Below are 21,741 nucleotides of genomic sequence, written 5' to 3'. Positions count from 1 at the left end.
TGCTTTCACATCTTTCACTACATTCAGCTCATTTAACAGTTTAGCTTAGTTTCAGCTTACTTCAGCTGTTCAACAACTTCAGCAATCAGTTACCAAATTTAGCATATACTGCTAACTTCACAGTTCAGCTAAATCTAAAGATTAAACAGTTAAACTTGTCCAACTGATATAACAGGTGTTTAGATATTTAAGCTGTCCAGATTTTTATACAATGTTCACAGATTAAAGGTTTTTATTTTCATTTTTTTATTTTTTTGCTATTTAGCATTATTTTTCTCTATTCTTCACTTACTTTTTGTGCTTTATTTGCTTGTTGGTGCTTTTTGCTTCTACATCTTTCAAGACATTCAGCTCATTTTGACAGTTTTGCTTTGTTTCAGCTTCAGTTAAGCTGTTCAGCAGCTTCAGCTCAGCTGTTCAGCAGCTTCAGCTTACAGTTTCAGCTATCCAGCATTCAAACAGCATTTGTGCAATAAATGCAAATTTTCTAGTTAGAATGTGTTTCTCAGAAAGTTGCATCGATATTCAAGGATTCGACTAGAAGTTGGTGAAAACCGTTGATGGCATTAAAGAATACAAAAAAACTCTGGCTGCTTATTAAGTTGTCACACTCCGGAGACCGAAACCTTGTCAAGCTAACGACGACACCTCCGAGTCGTTAGCTTTAAGTGTTTTCCTGAAACTCTTCAGGTGCTTCCTTGGTTCTGACACATTTTATCTTTTCTTTTACTGCACCTCAGAGGAAAACTGAAAGCAATAAAACTGTCATCCGGAATTTGAATCGTCTTTAAAACATCTCTTTATAAAATATTAAGTGGCTCTAACTTTGTCATTTTAACAGTAGATGTCACTTTGTCAAGCAAATGGTGACTTTAGGGTGTCAAAATAAAGATTGTTTTTGTAACCGGATCACAGGATACAATAAGATAATTAAAAGAAAAAATAAACAAATGGGCCAATAATTAGGTTCGGGGAGAATTGGAGGTTGTTTAAGAATGACTGGAGTCACGGGTATAGCATGAAACGGTTTATATACTAAATTTTAATAATAATGGGAAATATAACACATAAAGATAACACACAAAAACAGATGAAAACAATCGACAATAGTAAAATGGTCGGTATGAGATTTGATCATATGAGTCACAAGTCAGCCGGCGTCAAGTCAAATCCCCACGCTTGGGGTGAAAGTCAGAGTCCGGTGGTGCGATTTTTTCCTACCGCACCGTTGAGATTGTTCACAGAAGAGAGCAGTCTGCTCTTCAGTTACTTGAGATGTCCTGGTTCGTTCAGTGGTTAAGGCTCGCCATCTCCCTCGTCAGGAAGAAATCCAGTTCTCGTTCCAAGTGAGTGATCATAGGAGTCGGGATCAAACCCAAGGGAAAAAAAAAACCCAGCCTGTAAACAACAGGACTGTTAGCGAGTTGGCATCGACCCTTCTCGTCACATCACAGCATAAAGTCTTACAGACTTAAACAAATGCTTCACTCTATTGGCATAGCCAATCATGTTTGGGTTCACAGTTCAACTAACATAACATCAATTTGATTGTCTATTAAAATAATTCTCAGTAGCTCTGGAAATATAATTACATATGACAACAATTGTTCAGCTCAATAGGCTCAGTTAGATTCTATTACTCTACACTATTCAACAAGAAATACATTCATGACAACAAGGATACATTTAGTTGTGTTTCTATACAGCATTGTGACACCTTGTATATCTGTAACACAATAAATAAATAAATAAATAAATAAATAAATAAATAAATAAATAAATAAAATGTTCTATAACAAAATTCAACAAAATATAAATTCTGGTCCTTTGGTCCACCTTTGTAAAATAATTCCTCCCTAATCAGTTAGCTTTTATTTATTTTTATTTATCTATTTTTTTTATTATTAAATGTTTGGTTAAGGGACGCATTGCTAATTCTATGGCGTTAGCTATAACGCCCCTGAGGACCTTGTACATCTAGGCCGTACCACCATTAACTGGCGGTTTGAGCCGTTAACTCCTGGGAATCCCATATGCCCTACCGCCGTTAACTGGCGGTTTGAGCCGTTAACTCCTATATGCCCTACCACCGTTAACTGGTAGTTTGAGATGTTAACTCCTGGGATCTAACGTCTAGCAGCCCACTGCTGTCACCTCGGTTGCTGTAATTAGCTTTTTGAATTTAATAATTTACTGAATTTAATCTCATTCACTCACCAACGCGCTCCAACGGTTCCCTCCTACAGAGGATTGGTTCACTCTGTCGTCTCCACACAAATCTATAAGAATGGAATTAATTTGATAAGCTATTTAAGTTCCCTTTTTTTTTTAAGTTGCATCGTTAGCTTTTTCTCTTCTTTTTTCTTTACTCACCGCGTTGGTTCCAAGTTCCTAGCTCTTATTAGAAGGAGTCAAGTCCGCCTCTCCCTCTATCTATGCGGCACCCAAATCAGGGTTCTTCACGGCCTCGACCGTTGTTTTTTTTTCTCTCTCTCTCTCTCTCTAACCGCTCAGTCTTTGCTTTCTGTATCTGCGTGCTGCACAGCCGTTTGTCTCTCCTCTCGCTCAGCTGCGTCGCACGGTTTTATTTCGCGGAGGCGGGACTTATTTCTCTCAGCCAATGAAATTTCAGATTCCCACCTGGACCAATAGTATACAGCTTTCCTCTTCTGTTTCTGTTAGTGATGTTCAAGATTCTTGTTTTAACCGATGTTTAATATTAAACTCGTTATTTTAGTTATTCACCCTTCCAATAATTCATTATGAAATTATCTATTAGTTAATTAGATATCTATTAATTAGTATTGTTAATTTCCTTAATTTATATTTTATATTTTATCTAAATTGAGGATGGATCATATTAGTAAGCCAATTAGTTAATACCTCATTAAGGTTCTAGCTTCTGGGTTACATCCTCCCCCATTAAATATCATGCACGTCCCTGTGCATTGTTTCTACGGGGTACACAACTTCTTGAGTAAGAGAGTCAATAAAAGCTTTATTAAGTCCTTGGAAAAGGGACCTAACTACGGTCACTAGTGGATTGCCCAATTGAGAGTAAGTTAGTCTTTGAGGAGGCTGACTACTTCGTTCAGATCTCCTGACATACATCTCTGGTTGCACAGTATCATGCTCATCCGTTTCGGTTTGATTCTCAACTGAGACAGGACGAAGTGAGCTCTCTGTTTCCGACAGAGCTGATGAGCTATTCTCTAAGACTTTGGTCTTTCCAGATGTATGTGTCTGATCGTGTATGATGGGTTCAAAACTTACATCACGTTGCTGCGACTTTAGGACACCATCCAATTGAGGTAGGTTTGTGTTAGTTTCATCCCCCGTTTCTACGTCAGGTAAGTATACTTCGTTTTTTTTCGTTTTTTCAGGTAAGTATGTTGCTGCTTCTTTCACTCTTTCAGGTAAGAATGTCGCAGTTTCACTCATTCTGTCAGGTAAGAATGTTTCGGTGTTGATGCCTTTGTCAAGTAAGGACAATTCAGCATTTTCATTACCAGCTAAGGTTGGTTCCTTGCGATCCCCTGTGTGTAAGGATAGTGTGTTTTGTTGTTGAATATTATTTACCGGTCCTGAATCTGCTATGAGTTCCCTATTTGGCAAGGTGACCGCTATTTGATAGGATGGTCGGTTTAGCACTTGTGGAAGATCAGAGTGATAAAACTCATCTACCTCTTCGTCAAGTGGCTCATCTGGGTCAGGTTCTAAGGCTGAACTCTGTCTTGTATGAGGTCTGCTAGGTTTCGTAACGCGTTCTGTTTCATTTTCTAATGAAGAGAGAAAACCACAAGGCAGTAAAAGATCTCTGTGGAGTGTTCTGTTGGGTCCTTCTCCGTTCTCTGGTTTTACAGTGTATACTGGCAAGTTTTCCATCTGTTTGAGAACTATATACACTGTTTGCTCCCATTTGTCTGCTAATTTATGCTTTTCTCTTAAGCGAAGATTTCGGACTAAAACACGATCTCCCACACCTAGTGTGGACTCACGAATGTTTCTGTCGAACCGTTCTTCGTTCTTCCTCGCTGTTTTTTGAGAGTTTTTTATGACAATGTCATAACTCTGTTCCAGATGACTCTTCAGTTCTTTAACATACTGAGAATGAGTTATAGAGGGCTTGTTCAAATGCGGTAACCCAAAGGCAATATCTATAGGCAACCGAGGCTGCCTACCGAACATCAGCTCGTAGGGAGAGTATCCCGTCACGTCATTTTTTGTACAATTGTACGAGTGAGTAAGTGGTTTTACAAAATCGCGCCAGTGATGTTTCTCAGTGGCTTGTAAAGTTCCCAACATGCTGAGTAATGTACGATTGTACCGTTCAACGGGGTTGCCACGAGGGTGATAAGGGCTCGTTCTGACTTTACGGATACCAAGTAAAGAACAAAGTTCCTTGATTGTACGTGATTCGAAATCCCGTCCCTGATCACTATGAAGACGCTCAGGAAACCCGTAGTGGACTAAAAAATGTTCCCACAGGTTCTTCGCGACGGTGGTGGCTTTCTGATCTTTGGTTGGGATGGACACTGCATACTTTGTAAAATGGTCTGTAATCACTAAGACATCTTTAGTGTTCTTACTGTCTGGTTCTATGGAGAGAAAATCCATGCAAACTAACTCCATAGGTCTGGTGGTGGTAATACTCACCATTGGAGCAGCTTTGTCAGGGAGGGCCTTCCGACGGATACATCTTCCGCAAGTTTTAACTTTGATTTCGATATCACTAGCCATTCTTGGCCAGTAAAAACGGGACCGAATGAGATCTGTCGTACGTTCAACCCCAAGATGCCCCATATCATCATGTAGGCTTTGCATGACTGTTGAACGTAATGAATCAGGCAAGACTAACTGCAATGATGTCTCTGGTCCTAATTGGCGTCTCCGGTACAGTAAATCATTTTGAAACTCAAACCGTTTCCACTCTCTCAAAAGGTTAAGAACCACCGGGGGTTCTGCAATAGTATCAGTTGGCGGTTTATTGTCAGTCATAAGCAGCTGAATGACTCGGCCAATGGTTGGATCTTTCCTCTGCAAGGAGACAAGGTCAGCATGGTTATACTTGGGCACAGCAAAGAAACTGTCACTATTGTCTTCCAACTGGAATAGGTCTGGAATGGCCGCTGCAGACATGGCAAGTGACTGAACTAAACCACAAGGAGAATCAGTCTCATCCAAGACCATGTGCTTTTGGCATGTTGCCTTCACTGCTTCGGCTTGAAGTTGAAGCTCGACTTCTTTGACAGAGGATAAAAGATGAGATCGGAACTCATCTAGTCGTTGGCATTCCTCAGTGAATTTTGAGTTGTCTTCAGGTTTATCATGCAGCCTCCTAGACAGGCCATCCGCGTCAACGTTCTGTGTACCTGCACGGTATCTGATGTCAAAATTATAGGTGGACAACGCAGCTAGCCAACGATAGCTCGTTGCATCGAGTTTTGCCGTTGTTAAGAGGTAAGTTAACGGATTATTATCAGTAATGACAGTGAATGTGTTCCCATACAAATAGTCATGAAACTTATCTGTTATGGCCCACTTTAAGGCTAGAAACTCCAACTTGTGCGCAGGGTACCTAGTTTCACTAGAGCTTAAACCGCGACTTGCATAAGCGATTACCTGTGTGACACCGTTTTGCACTTGGTATAGCGCTGCACCGAGTCCGGTCGTACTAGCATCTGTGTGTACTAGATATGGGAGTTTTGCGTCAGCGTAGCCAAGAACTGGCGAAGTGGTAAGTTTTTCAATAATAGTTTGAAAGGACTTCTCACAGTCTTGGCTCCAACGATTCCCAAAGGGTTCTTTGGGGTTCAAGTACTTTGATCTACATGGTGGTGTTTTAAAGTTTTTCCGTTTGGGTGGATAACCAGCCGTGAGAGATGTTAGTGGCTTGACAATATTTGAGTAATCTTTAACGAAGCGTCGGTAATAACCGGTAAATCCTAAGAAAGATTGGAGTTCCTTCAAAGTCTGAGGCTTCGGCCATGTTTTGAGTGCTTCCACCTTATCTGGATCGGTTTTTATGCCATCTCGAGATACTATATGTCCAAGATAACACACAGATGTCTGGAAAAAACGACACTTATCTGGTGATAGCTTGAGTCCGTATTCTCTAAGCCGTTCAAGAACATGAGAAAGTCTGGTTTCGTGTTCTTCCAAGGAGTTGGAAAAGACGATCAAGTCGTCTAGGAAAACTAACACTTCCTTCAGATTAATGTCCTTCATACACTTTTCCATAACCCGTTGGAAAGTGCTTGGAGCATTTGTTATTCCTTGTGGCATACGGTTAAATTCATAAAACCCAAACGGGCAAACAAAAGCAGTTTTAGGTTTATCCTTTTCACACATCTCTATTTGATAGTAACCTGACTTGAGGTCCATCACAGAAAACCACTGTGATCCAGCGAGAGCAGAAAAGGACTCCTCCAAGTTAGGCAGGGCATATGCGTCGCGAATGGTTTGCAGATTAAGCTTTCTATAGTCTATACATAGACGTACCTCACCATTCTTTTTCCGAACTACCACTATTGGTGAGGCAAATGGAGACTCCGACTCTCTTATTATACCGGTTTCCAAGAGGGCTTCCAAATGTTTTCTCACGGCTTCATAATCATGTGGATGGATCGGCCGAGATTTCTGTTTGAATGGGGTCTCGTCTTTTAAGTTGATGTGATGTCTTATCTGTTGTGTATGACCAAAATCAAGATCGTGGTGCGAAAACACATCGGAGTAAGTGTTAAGTTTGTTGGTGATCCTCCCTTTCCATTCTTCGGACAAGGGCGAAGTACCGAAGTCAAAACTGAGAGGAGGGTTTGAAGGTGAAGTCTGTTGCTGCGAACTACACGCCGCAAGTACTTTCTGATCACTTTTGTCAGGTTCTGGATATGGCATAACACGATCGGCTTTAACTAACTCAGCGATCACACAGTTAGTGGGTAATGTGATGTCATGGTTAGTTTCGTTTCTTAGTACAACAGGTACTTTGTATGGACCATGTGAAGGTAAGGAAATGAGGCAACAGTCTACAATTATACCCCCTGGTAGAGAACCATTGGTGGGTTGTTCAATGAGTGCATAAGGCTCATGCTTGTTTTGGCTGGGTTGCATAAACCCTTCTAGTAACAGTTTTTTATTTGCAGGGAGAACTTCTTGGGTTCTCCCTCGAAGCTTCACCACACCAACTCGTCCATCTTTGCTTTGTTTTTTTCTGACTGCTAAGGCTTTTAGCACGTGTTGGTACCCATAAGAGAGTGCCTTGGAATCAGGTAAGTTATTGGCAGACAATTGCTCATACAAAGGATCGAGTGTGTTTGTGCCAATGAGTAGTGGTGTATCAGAGTTTGAGCTTATATCCGGAACCACTAACGCAAGGGTAGGTAACTCAAGTCCAGACTGATCGAGCTCTTTTGGAAATGTGACACTTATCTCTATGTATCCTAAATAAGGAACTGCTTGACCGTTTGCGCCCTCGACTTCTAACAGATTACTGATGGGTTTAATTGAGAGGTCAGGTAAGTGTTCTTGGTAAAAAGAATTGGCAATGGTGGTTACCTGGGACCCTGAATCCAGTAAACAATTACATTCAACACTGTTAACTGAGACTGTAGCTGTGCATCGCCCACCCACTAATCTTTTGGGAAGTTTTGGCACTGAATGAGCATGAACTGGCTTGCAAAAAAGTCTCTCTGTCCTTTCCTTAGAGGGACTTGGTTCTACTTTAGCACCTATCTGTCCCACGATAGGAGCTTCTACCGGTTTAAAGGAGGAGACTGAGCAATTGGCTTTGACATCTCCCACTCGCGCTGCTTCTGTCTAAGAGCAAGTCTTTTAGTTGCAACTAGTGCTGGATTTGGCTCGTTGCTACAGCTAGAAGCTATGTGCCCATCTTCTCCGCACTTAAAACAGTATCCAGGCTTTGGTCTGGGCACCACTGCTGTTATCTGCTGAATCTGTTTGGGCTCATCTGGAATTTTAGCCCCCACACGGGGTTTTGACTCTTTTTGAGTTTTCTTTGCCTTTTTATCTGTGTTGTTAACCTTAAGCTGTGCAATTTGGCTCCTGAGCTCAGCGATTTGTTTGCGTAAGTCATCACAGTTATCATCTATTTCCAGTTCACAAGTGTTTTTACTCTGAGAGCATGTTGTTTGCACATTTGAATACACTCTAGTTCGTTGTGCCCCTAAGTGTTGTTTCATGCGTGCTGCTTTAGTAGCCTGTTTGTCTTCTTCAGTGCGCAGTTTGAGGAGAAGTGCTGTAAAATGAGGCGGGTTGTCTTTCTTTTGTTCGAGTTGCAGGTTTGAAATCAGCGAGCTGTCCCAACAGCCTCTGCAAAACTGCTTGAGCAGCTGCTGGTCGGCGTCACTGGAGGAAATTCCATTCCTCTGAATAACTAGGTTTAACAAGGTGTATAACCTCTGAAAGTAATCGGAAGGTTTTTCACCACTGTCCTGGTTTGTGTTTAAGAAGCGAGCAAAGAGCTCGTCGCCGTCTTCGACAGCTGCGTAAGCTGAATCGAGATGTTCAAGGTACGTTTCCGGGTCGGATTTTGGACTAAGAGCTTTAACGATGCTCGCTGCTGGGGCTGACAGACTCTCCACGATTCTTCGTACAATTTGGGACTTGGTGAGTGAAGGATCATTTATGCATAACACTACACTACTACGCCAAGTATCATAGTCAGTTTCAAAAGAAGGGTGTGGAACTCGCCCTGAGAACGGTTTTAGTCTGTATTGTGAAGTAGGCGGAGGGATAACCTCACTGCTTTTAACAATGTGTTCCACAATAACTCGCTGAACCTCAGGTGTGTTTAAAAGATTTGGTGGAATGCAAGGGTTTTGTTTTCCAGTCTCTGTAGGTGGACAATTGTCCTTTGAGTTGTTCATATAGTTAACTTCTGGTGTTAAAGGCAGGGAATATGTAACTTGGTCACTATGGAGCATTGGCTCTGGTTCAGTGACTGGTTCAGATGCATGGGTATCCCTTCCTAAAGATTCCCCAATTTTTGCCAGTTCCTCCATTAGAAGGTCTTTAAATGATTGATTGCTACGCGCAGCTATGTCCCTGAGCTCTGACAGATAGGCATCAGTGGCAGATGTGCTAGTTTCTAGACTGTACGCGCTGGCTAGGTCTTGAATATGAAAGAAAACATCTGGGTTCCTAGTACAAGGTTTGTCATAGGGTAAACATTGTTTCTTTAATTCCTTAACAGTGGCTTCATGTTGAAACTCCACAATAATCTGATCACAGTTTGGTAACTTAATGCGCCTGTTAACTGGTCCGAATCCTTCCATAAACCCAAAGACTTCGTTATCAAGGTCTGTATCAGTTAACCCACTGATTAAAACAGCATTTGAAACCTTGACCTTTTCTGTTTTTACAACTTCCATTTTAAAACACTCAAAAGTACCAATAATGCCAAAATGGCAAACCACTGTGACCTCCAGGCACTCTTATGATGTCAGTCAATGGTTAGCTAAGGTAACAACTCTACAATTCTCCTGGCTGGCTCGCCAAGTTTTATGTAACCGGATTACAGGATACAATAAGATAATTAAAAGAAAAAATAAACAAATGGGCCAATAATTAGGTTCGGGGAGAATTGGAGGTTGTTTAAGAATGACTGGAGTCACGGGTATAGCATGAAACGGTTTATATACTAAATTTTAATAATAATGGGAAATATAACACATAAAGATAACACACAAAAACAGATGAAAACAATCGACAATAGTAAAATGGTCGGTATGAGATTTGATCATATGAGTCACAAGTCAGCCGGCGTCAAGTCAAATCCCCACGCTTGGGGTGAAAGTCAGAGTCCGGTGGTGCGATTTTTTCCTACCGCACCGTTGAGATTGTTCACAGAAGAGAGCAGTCTGCTCTTCAGTTACTTGAGATGTCCTGGTTCGTTCAGTGGTTAAGGCTCGCCATCTCCCTCGTCAGGAAGAAATCCAGTTCTCGTTCCAAGTGAGTGATCATAGGAGTCGGGATCAAACCCAAGGGAAAAAAAAAACCCAGCCTGTAAACAACAGGACTGTTAGCGAGTTGGCATCGACCCTTCTCGTCACATCACAGCATAAAGTCTTACAGACTTAAACAAATGCTTCACTCTATTGGCATAGCCAATCATGTTTGGGTTCACAGTTCAACTAACATAACATCAATTTGATTGTCTATTAAAATAATTCTCAGTAGCTCTGGAAATATAATTACATATGACAACAATTGTTCAGCTCAATAGGCTCAGTTAGATTCTATTACTCTACACTATTCAACAAGAAATACATTCATGACAACAAGGATACATTTAGTTGTGTTTCTATACAGCATTGTGACACCTTGTATATCTGTAACACAATAAATAAATAAATAAATAAATAAATAAATAAATAAATAAATAAATAAAATGTTCTATAACAAAATTCAACAAAATATAAATTCTGGTCCTTTGGTCCACCTTTGTAAAATAATTCCTCCCTAATCAGTTAGCTTTTATTTATTTTTATTTATCTATTTTTTTTATTATTAAATGTTTGGTTAAGGGACGCATTGCTAATTCTATGGCGTTAGCTATAACGCCCCTGAGGACCTTGTACATCTAGGCCGTACCACCATTAACTGGCGGTTTGAGCCGTTAACTCCTGGGAATCCCATATGCCCTACCGCCGTTAACTGGCGGTTTGAGCCGTTAACTCCTATATGCCCTACCACCGTTAACTGGTAGTTTGAGATGTTAACTCCTGGGATCTAACGTCTAGCAGCCCACTGCTGTCACCTCGGTTGCTGTAATTAGCTTTTTGAATTTAATAATTTACTGAATTTAATCTCATTCACTCACCAACGCGCTCCAACGGTTCCCTCCTACAGAGGATTGGTTCACTCTGTCGTCTCCACACAAATCTATAAGAATGGAATTAATTTGATAAGCTATTTAAGTTCCCTTTTTTTTTTAAGTTGCATCGTTAGCTTTTTCTCTTCTTTTTTCTTTACTCACCGCGTTGGTTCCAAGTTCCTAGCTCTTATTAGGAGTCAAGTCCGCCTCTCCCTCTATCTATGCGGCACCCAAATCAGGGTTCTTCACGGCCTCGACCGTTGTTTTTTTTTCTCTCTCTCTCTCTCTCTAACCGCTCAGTCTTTGCTTTCTGTATCTGCGTGCTGCACAGCCGTTTGTCTCTCCTCTCGCTCAGCTGCGTCGCACGGTTTTATTTCGCGGAGGCGGGACTTATTTCTCTCAGCCAATGAAATTTCAGATTCCCACCTGGACCAATAGTATACAGCTTTCCTCTTCTGTTTCTGTTAGTGATGTTCAAGATTCTTGTTTTAACCGATGTTTAATATTAAACTCGTTATTTTAGTTATTCACCCTTCCAATAATTCATTATGAAATTATCTATTAGTTAATTAGATATCTATTAATTAGTATTGTTAATTTCCTTAATTTATATTTTATATTTTATCTAAATTGAGGATGGATCATATTAGTAAGCCAATTAGTTAATACCTCATTAAGGTTCTAGCTTCTGGGTTACATTTTCTTTCTATAGATTGAAGACTGCCTTTTTTGTGTGGTATTCTGCTGGTTTTGTATTCAGCGTTAAAATGGAATTGGTCTAGCAGGAAGCTGTTGAGAAAATAACAGATTTTTCCAATTTAAAAAGGAGAGTAGGCCAATTATTTAAACTTTCAGCAAAGAGAATAAATTTCTTAAACAAAAGCATTGATTTAACCGCGTTGTTCTTTACTTTTAGTATGTCCGTTAAACGCATTACAATAACAATCGGGTCATAGATTCTCTACATCTGTCTAACAAGATCCACTTTAAACTCTAATGAATTAAAGTGTGTCAAACTGTTTTAGCTCTGTAATGCATCTCTGATGCCCCCTTCTCTTCCTCTAGCTTCTCCAACATCGTTTCATCTGTCCGTCCTACTTTCTGTCAGGATTTTCCTCTTCTTTTCATCTTCCCTCTTAAAAAATGTTTATTAATCAATATTGTTGTCTTAATTCAACGGATCCAAGCCCGACTTTCTTCTATATAAACCAAATTAACTGAAGCCACTAAACTATAGTTGTTATGAACCATTTTAAGGTTTAAAGAGTGCTCCAAATAATCCTCCTTTTGGAAATAAAGAACAAGGGATCTGGGGTTTGCTCAAATAAAAATTGGCGACGGACCACATCCAGCAATTGTGAACACCAAATGGTGTCGAAACCCGGTCTCCCAGGCCAAGTGAGGAAATATTCAGATTCATTTTGCTATTTTAACTTGTTTCACTGTTGAATTAATTAGTTAATACACTTGTTTTAATATTATTGATTCTTTAATTTCTCAACTCTCCCCAAAAATTGATCAAACACTAATTAATTGTGATCTATTCTACTTAAATTGGCCTTCATGCTACAGGCAATAAAGTTCATTTATTGTATTAATTCAACTTAAAAGGTGAAACTAATATTTAACATGTATATTACATGCAAAAGCAGATATTGCAAGCATTTTTTGTTATAATTGTGATGATTATGGCTTACAGATTTGTATAATTATTCATAATTTTACAATTTTCTGGAAGCTATTTACATATTTACAGCAGGTAAGATCATTAATGTTTACATTTTTTTACGCAGATATTACAAAAACACCATTTAGTTCACTGACCTCTCTTGCATATCATTATTAAATTATGCACAGTGGAGAGGCACTCAGACCAGCCCGTTCTTCACCAGTCTTTGTTTGCTGACGAAACGGCAGCACTCTCATGCTGCAGCGTCTGCCGCCTTTGTAACAGGAGACGATTTTTCATCAAACCTCTCCTTCGCCTCATTGTGCTGTCGTCTTCCTTCATCGCTTTCAGAAGCAGCTTCTTATATTCACTGCCTGTCTGTCACTGAAAGGCAACAATGGCCACCTCAGTGTCTTTGTCTTTGTTTCTCTGTGTGTGTTTTAAAAACGTTGCACCTGCCAGGTGATTTGAGTGGTGGTTTGGCTGACAGTGAAATCACTACAAAGCCTGCTTGCGTCTCAAAGCATCAAAGATATGGTATATTGCAGAATTTGGGTAAACTGTTGAAGTGTCTTATGAAAATTGTCTATTAGAATATTAACTTTTTATTATCAGATATTAAAACAGTCTGATGACCCTACTTCCTGAACCTAAATCAGATTTTCCATTCAAGAAATCCCTTAAAACCCCTTGAATTTGCTTAACTGTGTTTATGTTTGAGGGAACCATGTGTCTTTGATACATAATAAAATATTTAATCTGTTCATTTTTCTGTTGTGTCTCACTTGTCCAGGTTTGGCTTTGACCTACATCCTGGAAAACAGTTTCAAAACTGAATCTGGGTCCAGACCCGGCGTTCCCAAAATAGGAATCCTCATCACTGATGGGAAATCCCAAGACGACGTGATTCCCCCCGCACAGAGCTTGAAGGATGCCGGAATAGAATTGTTCGCTATCGGTATGATTAATCAATAAATGGGGAGAGAATTAATAAACATCAAACTGAGCTCGTTCAAGATAAAGCCACTTCAGTTTCCTTTGCACTGCGTCAGTATTTGTAGACAAATAAATCAAAAAGCACAAAAATGTTCCTATTTGTGTTTAAGTGATGTAGTGATGTGCAGTCAGTATCATACCTGCAGTAGACTGGAGCAATGAGGACTTAAGTGTCAATAATTAAGATAATTTCTTGTATGGGACTGAAGCTAATTGCTAAGAGGGACTTCCCTTCATCTGAAACTTTCACATATATTGAAGCTTTTGGAAACTTTCAAGACTTTTGCATCAGGTGATAATTAGCATGAGGGGCTAAGCTATAACTGCTCCTGTTTACAGTTGGAAAAGTCCTGTAGTCATATCTAAAATGGGTACCCTCGAGAAGTAACTTGCACATGTGGCAGAAGGTGATTCCCCATTTCTGCCACCTACAGATATAGATAACCTAGACCAGGGGTGTCCAACCGTTACAAGACGAGGGCCAAAAGGATCCAAGTTAATCCTCCTCAGTGACCAAATTATTAATATTTTTTTTATATATGCAAAAAAATGTATGGTGATAGTTTTTCATAAGTCCAAATAAAGGCATATTAGTAAAAAAAATAGGAACACAAAAAAGTTAGTTGATTTACATTAACAGGTGACTTGAGAGACTTGAATTGGTGGCCACACATCAGTTCTCAGAGGCCCTGCCATACTTTGGACATGCCATCTTGACAATTTTGTGGTCAACTAGTCCATTTTTTACTGGTATTTTTTAATTGTATTATTTTTAATTTTTTATGATAAACTTGTAAAACTATTTAAAATTAAAACATATTTTCATAGTAGATATTATGTAATAAAATATTATTTATTTGTAAAATTTGTATAACGATATCAATAATCTTTTTTCAATTTTCAATTAAGAATTGAAAAAACATCTAGGCTAAATTCAATTAAAGGTTAGGGTTAAATTAAAATGTGCACCTAACAAAAGTGCAGGATTTAGGATATAAGAAACAAAACAAATATGTTGCATTTAATCACATAACTTCTAGGAAAGAATATACATCGAAGCTTGAAATGCAAATAATCTGACTGATTTGAAGTCTCTCTGTGCAGCAGGGACTTTTTTCCTGGGTTTTGTACATTTTTCTGACACATGCACAGCGTTTGCCGAACAGGAATTACACATATGTGAATCGTTTTTGGTAAATTCTCATTTCAGATCCCTCATTTATTTAGCTTCATTCATCTTTTATATCTTTCTTTCCCAAATTCATCAAACTGATTTTCAGTCCTGCATTCTGCCGATCGAACACATCACAGAAACCCACTCAAACGAATTGGAACAGTCAATGCTACATTTTTAGTTTCTTACAGCAAATAGTTCAAAACATTTAGATTTAAGTAAAAGTTGCATACGTTCTGCTACAGAGCCCACTTTGAGTCATATATTTTCTGTAAAAGTAAATGAAATGGTGTCTACATCGGTCTACGTGTTGCATCATCAGAAACCCATCTCGGACACCTTTCATGTGTTTTCGCCTTGCCAGTCTGAATTTTCTCCTCTTCATCTCCTCTCTTCTTCCTCCAGGTGTGAAAAATGCTGACGAGAATGAGCTGAAGTCCATCGCCTCTCCTCCGGAGGCAACCCACGTCTACAACGTTGCTGACTTCAGTGTGATGAGTGACATAGTAGAAGGGCTCACCAAGACGGTCTGTGAACGAGTGGATCAGCTCGACAAACAGATAAAAGGTTTCACTCTGGAAAACGGCCACGTTTAATTTACATTTTTAAGAAAGACGATAAAGCGGGAACGATGACGTATTTTGTTTTTTGACATTGGTATTGTGCAGGAGGAGGAGAGCCTGCCCCACCTCCCACCTCCATAGCTCCTCCCCGTGACCTTGTGACCTCTGAGATCACAGCTCGCAGTTTCCGTGTGACGTGGACCCACGCATCAGGCAATGTGGAGAAGTACCGCGTGGTCTACTATCCTGCCAGTGGAGGACGACCAGAAGAAAAGGTTTCCAAGTTCAGACTTTTCGTTAGCTTTACTTCGACTTAGTAAACTTTTTAAATTGTGAGTCTAAGATGGGCAGCTTTGGAGCTTTAAAGAGAAATTTCACTTAGAAAACTCTTTCTTTTTATTTTTGAAAAAGGATCCGTCGCTCTTAGTTGAACATGCAGGCTAAACTTGAAAATAGACTTCCGTATTTCCTGCATTAGCCGCCAACAGAAAATAAATGTGGAAAACGCTCCGAATAAAACAGCCAGTGACGTTAGCACATAGCATCGTCAAATTGGCTTTCACGGACTTGTCCGACCGAGGAAGGCTGTAGTTGGTTTGTCCTCCAGAATTGAAGAAGATAACGTCTTGACTAGCAGAAGCTAACAGTTAGCATCAGCAACTCCACCACATGGCAGAACTCCCCCTGGCTTGTGATAATTGTGGAGATAAAACATCAATAGCCCTATTTCCATTACTGGTGTCTGTACCAGGTCTGCTCGGGGTCCTGCGCCTGCTGATGACATCACATACGGCAAATCCACTTGGCTTTCACTCATAAGTTTTGGAAAGCCATTCTTGTTATTTACCACCTAAAGGTTTTCTTTATAATTGTAATTTGTTAATAAAGCACCATATTATCTGTGTTTTGTAAAGAATGTGAAATGACATAAAACCAACATCAGACTGACAAAAAGGACAACAGTTCTTATATGTGAAGCCATTTGGGGTCACCGTTTATCATTTTATTTTCTTTGGAAATTCAAACACATTTTCTCTGAAAAGTGTTGATTGTTGGACTACAGGACTACAACTGCTAGGACTACAACTGTTAAATCGTGTTGACCAAGCAAAATCTTTATTGTCAACAAGCTAGCGTAACTTTTACAGACGTGGTACCATAACTGCTGTAAGTGTTATGGTTAGCCAATCATCTACTGTGATGTATTTGGCAAACGTAGGACCCCGAGCCGATTTGGCTGCCCGAGCAGATCTGGTACCGACACCGGTACTCCAGGGTGGGTCCTGGGATGGGGAAGTTGACCAGGAGATAGGATGTCCTAGTTCTCTCAGCTTTTGTGTCTCCATTCAAAGGCAGACTCCCCTACTTTGTTTAAATGTCACCTTTTTTCTGTGGCCTTCCATTGAAGTGGTTGGTTTTCACTACGACATTTACAAGGTTGCTAGAATTTGTGTTATCTCTTTCTTTCCTAAATGATTTTATTGTACAGCCCTTTGGCGCACGTCGTTTTTTGTTAGTGCTTTATAAATAAATTGGATTGGATCAAATTCAGCTCTTTCAGAACTTTGCACAGACGTCTGCATATTGAGACTGCTTTGGCAGTGAGTGATGTCACTGATCAGCATCAAAAAGTCCACAGTATTGATAATATTAAAAGCATTTATTCCGTCAAAGTGTATCACAATTTTATCCATTCAGAGGACGTAAGCAGCTGTGTGATGTAGAATATGGTGCTCAGTGACCAGATGAAGTGCTGTTTTTTACGGTGCTCTGTGAGACAATAAAGAAGAAGAAAAGATCTTCTCTGTAGCGCCTCTCAAGATAAAAATCATGAGGCGCTTCACAACAACAAAAAATGTAAAAATATAAAAAAAGAGTTTAGAAAATGATTAAAAATATATTTAAAATGAGGAAAGAATAGACAGTTGTGATTAAAATGTAAAGAAAGAGAGAGAGTGAATAGGAGAGAGGGAAATTAGTGGATCCTGAGGAAGGTGGAATAGGTGGGGAGAGCAGAACAAGGAGAGGGTGATGAAGGTCACACCAAAGCCTGAACAAGTGAGTTTTCAGCTGCTTTTTAAAGGAGACCACTGAGTCCACTGATCTCAGCTCAGGGGGAGAGAGGTCCAGAGCCTTTTGCTCTTTAAAGTGCAAGTCACCCCCTACCAGAGTTTTACTCCGCTCCCACTTCCTGTTTGAAAAATGCAACAAATGCTGTTGCCAGCAGACCGAGAGGGCGGAGTCGCTAACAAACACACACACACACACAGGCTCACAACGACACTGTGACATCATGTGGTACCAGCTAACGTTCTAGGGTACCACTTGGCCAATAGCGATGGCAGATTTAAATTCAAACGCAGAGGATCAGTGCTGCTATTTGTTTTCTCAGAGGCATCTGCATGATAACTGGGAAGAATTGGTCATCTGGGAATCATAAAGTCGTTGGTTGTCAGGGATTATTTGGAAGAGGAATGAACAACTAAAGCATCACCATACAAAAATAAAAGAAAGTAATATTTGACGTCATCCAGCAGGATCCAACCTGTATTTTCGAGTAGATTCAAACCGTTGCGAGTCTCTAAACTTAGTATTCAGTGGTGCGTCACTGTAATTCTTTGACTTTGTCCCCTTGCCTTTTCTTTAATGTAGTTTCACTTTGATGTTATTTAAAAGCCTGTTTTCCCCCGTGAGGAGTTCTAACACTAATCTGACATAGTTACTCTATTTAAATCTCTCTGGAGAAAAGCCAGCGCCTCCAGCCACATGTGCTGTGTTTTAGATCTTGTCATATGCAGATGAAGATGAAACAAAAAACACTTTTGACGTTGTTTTTCTTAAAAAAAAAAAAAAAAAGAAAGAAAAGTTAATATTAAGTTGCACCTTAAACTAAGATTGTATATTCAAATTTTGAAGTTTAACTTCATTTCCTCGCTGTTTATTATCCTGGGGTGAGAATTAACCCATGAAATGGCTTTAGTAGATTTCCTACAGGTAAAAGGACTACATTTGAGTATGTCTGAGCGCTCGGCTGAAGTAGACATGCTGCTTGTCGTCCAGGTGGTCCCGGGCACGGTGAACAGTGTTGAGCTGGACTACCTCAACTCCCTGACAGAGTATCAGGTGGCCGTGTTTGCCGTCTATCGCAGCTCTGCCAGTGAGGCTCTGAGAGGAAGCGCCACCACGTGTAAGTTGAAACACGCCATAAGCATTAACCTTTCATTATTTGTGTCAATCCTTTGTTTTCTACATCCAAGCACAGCAATCATTTCTTATTGCTTATGCATGAAATCTTTTATTTTAGAACAATGTTTAAAATGTCTGAAATGTGCTCCAATAGCTGACCAGAATGTCAACGGCTGGTGTTTACCTTGCAGAGGAGGAAAAAAGGAATCTGTCTTTCACGGTGATGGTTGGGTACACACACCAGAGACTGGTGCAGGAAACCAGACGGAGAATACATCCGTCACAGCCAATCACCACTCTTCTCTAACTTTAAAGTGGTGTTTGCTATCGCCACACTAGGAAAGGAGTACAGATGTTATCTAAAGCACTTTACACCCAAGAAAAGCATGAATGACTATGACACACAAGAGATTGAGAACCTGCCTATAGTCAGCAGCGTGAACGGTTTTAGTGATCCAGTGACCCGTGGCGGTGAGAGAAACAGGAAGATGTGTGGGGTGGAAAGCCAAAAGGGTCATAATTTTGCCACTACGACGAACCCTTCTGCCACTATTAAATGCGTTTTAATAAATCCATCCATCTATTTTCAGCCGATTATCTGGAGTCGGGTCACGGGGGCAGCAGCTTAAGCAGAGAGGCCCAGACTTCCCTCTTACCAGCTACTTGGGCCAGCTCCTCCGGGGGAATCCCAAGGCGTTCCCTGTCCATCTGAGAGACATATGGGCCATTCCCATCTGTACCGGGTCGGCCCGGGCCGGGTAGCGTAGGTTGTTTACATATCTGGGTGGCCTGGTATTTTTCCGGGCCAACCAAGGCTCATTCTCAGCCCTCTTCTCGAGGGGGTCTGCTTCAGGCCGACCAGGGCCAACACACCCACTGCTGACAGCAAATTCACACCTTCCATTAGAGCAAGCCTCTGATTGGTGGGTAGAATCAGCCCACATGGGCTTAAGGCAAGGATGTGTGAAATCAACCGGGCCAGGCTGGGGCCGACTGGGGCTACCCGGCCCGGGCCGACCCGGTACAGATGGGAATGGCCCAATAGTCCCTCCAGCATGTTCTGGGTCTTCCCTTGGGTCTCCTCCCAATTGGACGTGCCCAGAAAACCTCACCAGGGAGGCGTCCAGGAGGCATCCTGACCAGATGCTCGAGCCACCTCAACTGGCTCCTCTCGACGTGGCGGAGCAGCGGGTCTACTCCGAGCCCCTCCCGGATGGCCAAGCTTCTCCCCCTATCTCTAAGGGAGAATCCAGCCACGCTGCTGAGAAAACTAATTTTGGCCGCTTGTAACCGCAATCTCATTCTTTTGTTCACTACCCAAAGCTCGTGGCCATAGGTGAGATTGATAGGCGGATCGGTGCTGTGTCTGCAGTGATGCGGGCGATCTGTCACGTCGAAGAGAGAACTGAGCCGGAAGGCAAAGCTCTCGATTTACTGATAAATCTACGTTCCTTCCCTCACCTATGGCCTTGGGATTCCCCCGGAGGAGCTGGCCCAATTACCTGGGGAGAGGGAAGTCTGGCCTCTCAGCTTAGGCTGCTGTTCCCGCAACCCGACTCCGAATGTGTGGTTGAAAATGGATGGATGGATGGATGTAGTCTTATGATTTGCTGTTTATATATGTGCGCGTGTGTGTAAGACTTACTTGACCATAAGACATGAGAAATAAATAAATGAGAGACACTCATGCATGCTCTGTGATTGACATCGGTACGTAAGTGGACGCCATTGGCTAATGCTGAGCGGCGCTCCATTCTAATTGCATGGGGCTTTTGTAATAAACAATCACTTGAGCTTAATACATCACGGGTTTTCCGTGGGACAGGAAACTCGAAACAACAAAATTTAAAATGGACTTGAATTGTCGTTTATCCCTCGAAGAGACACATGGTCTGTTCGTGACTCTTAATTACAAACCCGGTGATCGATATGTGACACACGATAACACAAAACTCCAGATCTGAGCCAAAACAGCAGCTCAGGGGATCTGTTATGTATTCCAGTCGTGGTTTTACACACTGACAGGTAGCCTGTGGCTGGCTCTAATTCTGAAAGCGTAGCCTGAGGGTCTGTAGTGATAGCTGTACACTGAGCCAGAGCCAGGAAGGATTTTCTGTCCTCATTCACCGATGACAGATTCCTCCCTCCTGGAGGATGAATACCAGCCTTAAAACAAAGCTAGTGGTTATTTGTAGCATAAAAATGTCCTTAATGGGGGCTGATTTTGGAGGGAATCTCCTAAAGTTTTAAAAATATGCATTTATGAATTTTTGGTTACTAGTTTAACAACTTTAGTGTTAAGTTTCTAAATAAAATCTGATTTATAGTAATTTATTCTGGATTGTATCATGATATAATTATATAATTTTCCAGATTATATTTCATTATCAACAAAAATACGTCTTCTTGTAGTAGAATTGGTCTGAATGTTTGTGCAGTGGCCCTGCCCATGGTGAACGACCTGGAGCTGTACGACATCACTCACAGCACAATGATGGTCCGGTGGAAGACCGCTGTCGGAGCTACGGGGTATATGATTCTGTACGCGCCGCTGACGGAGGAAGAACCTGGAGATGAGAAGGAGGTAAGAAGTTTGTGCAGCTTCTAAAAGATGAAGTTCTTCTGGTGGGGATCCAAAAGGTGTTGGCCCAGCTGCAGCATTTGTTGGGCTGGGGGGTTGCCGTGGAAGGTGTCATAAAGGAAATGAGTCCAACAGGGAGTGTTTGTCAAATCACAGTTTATTCACTGTCTCACTATTTTGCGGTTTTGTTGAGTTTGTTGGCTCTCTGGGGGCCCCTCTTGGCCCCCGGCAACTGCCTGCCCTGCCTGTTGGCGTGCAGCGCCATTGCACATGGCTAACTGTGATTAGTGAGACATCATGAACATAAAGTAAACATTATTTTTACCAGTGTCTTAATAACAGAGATGTTCTCTCCATACCAGCAGTTTCTCAACTATTGTTTTAGAATCCAACATATCAGCAATATAAGAGAAACCAGTTGTAGGGGGATGTGTGGTTTTGTTGATATTTAACTTGTTTAAAAGGAAAAGTCCCCGATTCACACTAATTATATAAGAGGTAAATGGTAAATGGTCTGTATTTGATATAGCACCTTCTAGAGTCCTGGAACCCCCCAAGGCACTATACAACACAATCAGTCATTCACCCATTCACACACACATTCACACGCTGGTGGGGATGAGCTACGATGAAGCCACAGCTGCCCTGGGGCGCACTGACAGAGGCGAAGCTGCCGAGCACTGGCGCCACCGGTCCCTCCGACCACCACCAGCAGGCAACGAGGGTTAAGTGTCTTAC

The 21,741-nt window shown here is 41.1% G+C and overlaps 1 protein-coding gene across 4 annotated transcripts in view; it reads left to right on the top strand.

The window, feature by feature from the left end:
* The window catches only part of LOC107394420 (collagen alpha-1(XIV) chain), a 260,498-nt gene that overhangs the window by 124,184 nt on the left and 114,573 nt on the right, over window positions 1-21,741 (top strand). For all 4 annotated transcript variants that reach the window (XM_054744996.2, XM_054744994.2, XM_054744993.2 and 1 more), the window contains 5 exons: window positions 13,297-13,461; window positions 15,079-15,240; window positions 15,342-15,511; window positions 18,297-18,423; window positions 20,861-21,006. In XM_054744996.2, coding sequence (XP_054600971.2) covers window positions 13,297-13,461; window positions 15,079-15,240; window positions 15,342-15,511; window positions 18,297-18,423; window positions 20,861-21,006 — 770 coding nt within the window. The remainder of the gene's footprint in view (window positions 1-13,296; window positions 13,462-15,078; window positions 15,241-15,341; window positions 15,512-18,296; window positions 18,424-20,860; window positions 21,007-21,741) is intronic.

Source organism: Nothobranchius furzeri, chromosome 19, assembly GCF_043380555.1.
Source record: "Nothobranchius furzeri strain GRZ-AD chromosome 19, NfurGRZ-RIMD1, whole genome shotgun sequence".
NCBI lineage: Eukaryota > Metazoa > Chordata > Actinopteri > Cyprinodontiformes > Nothobranchiidae > Nothobranchius > Nothobranchius furzeri.
This window is presented reverse-complemented; position numbering and strand designations above follow the sequence as displayed.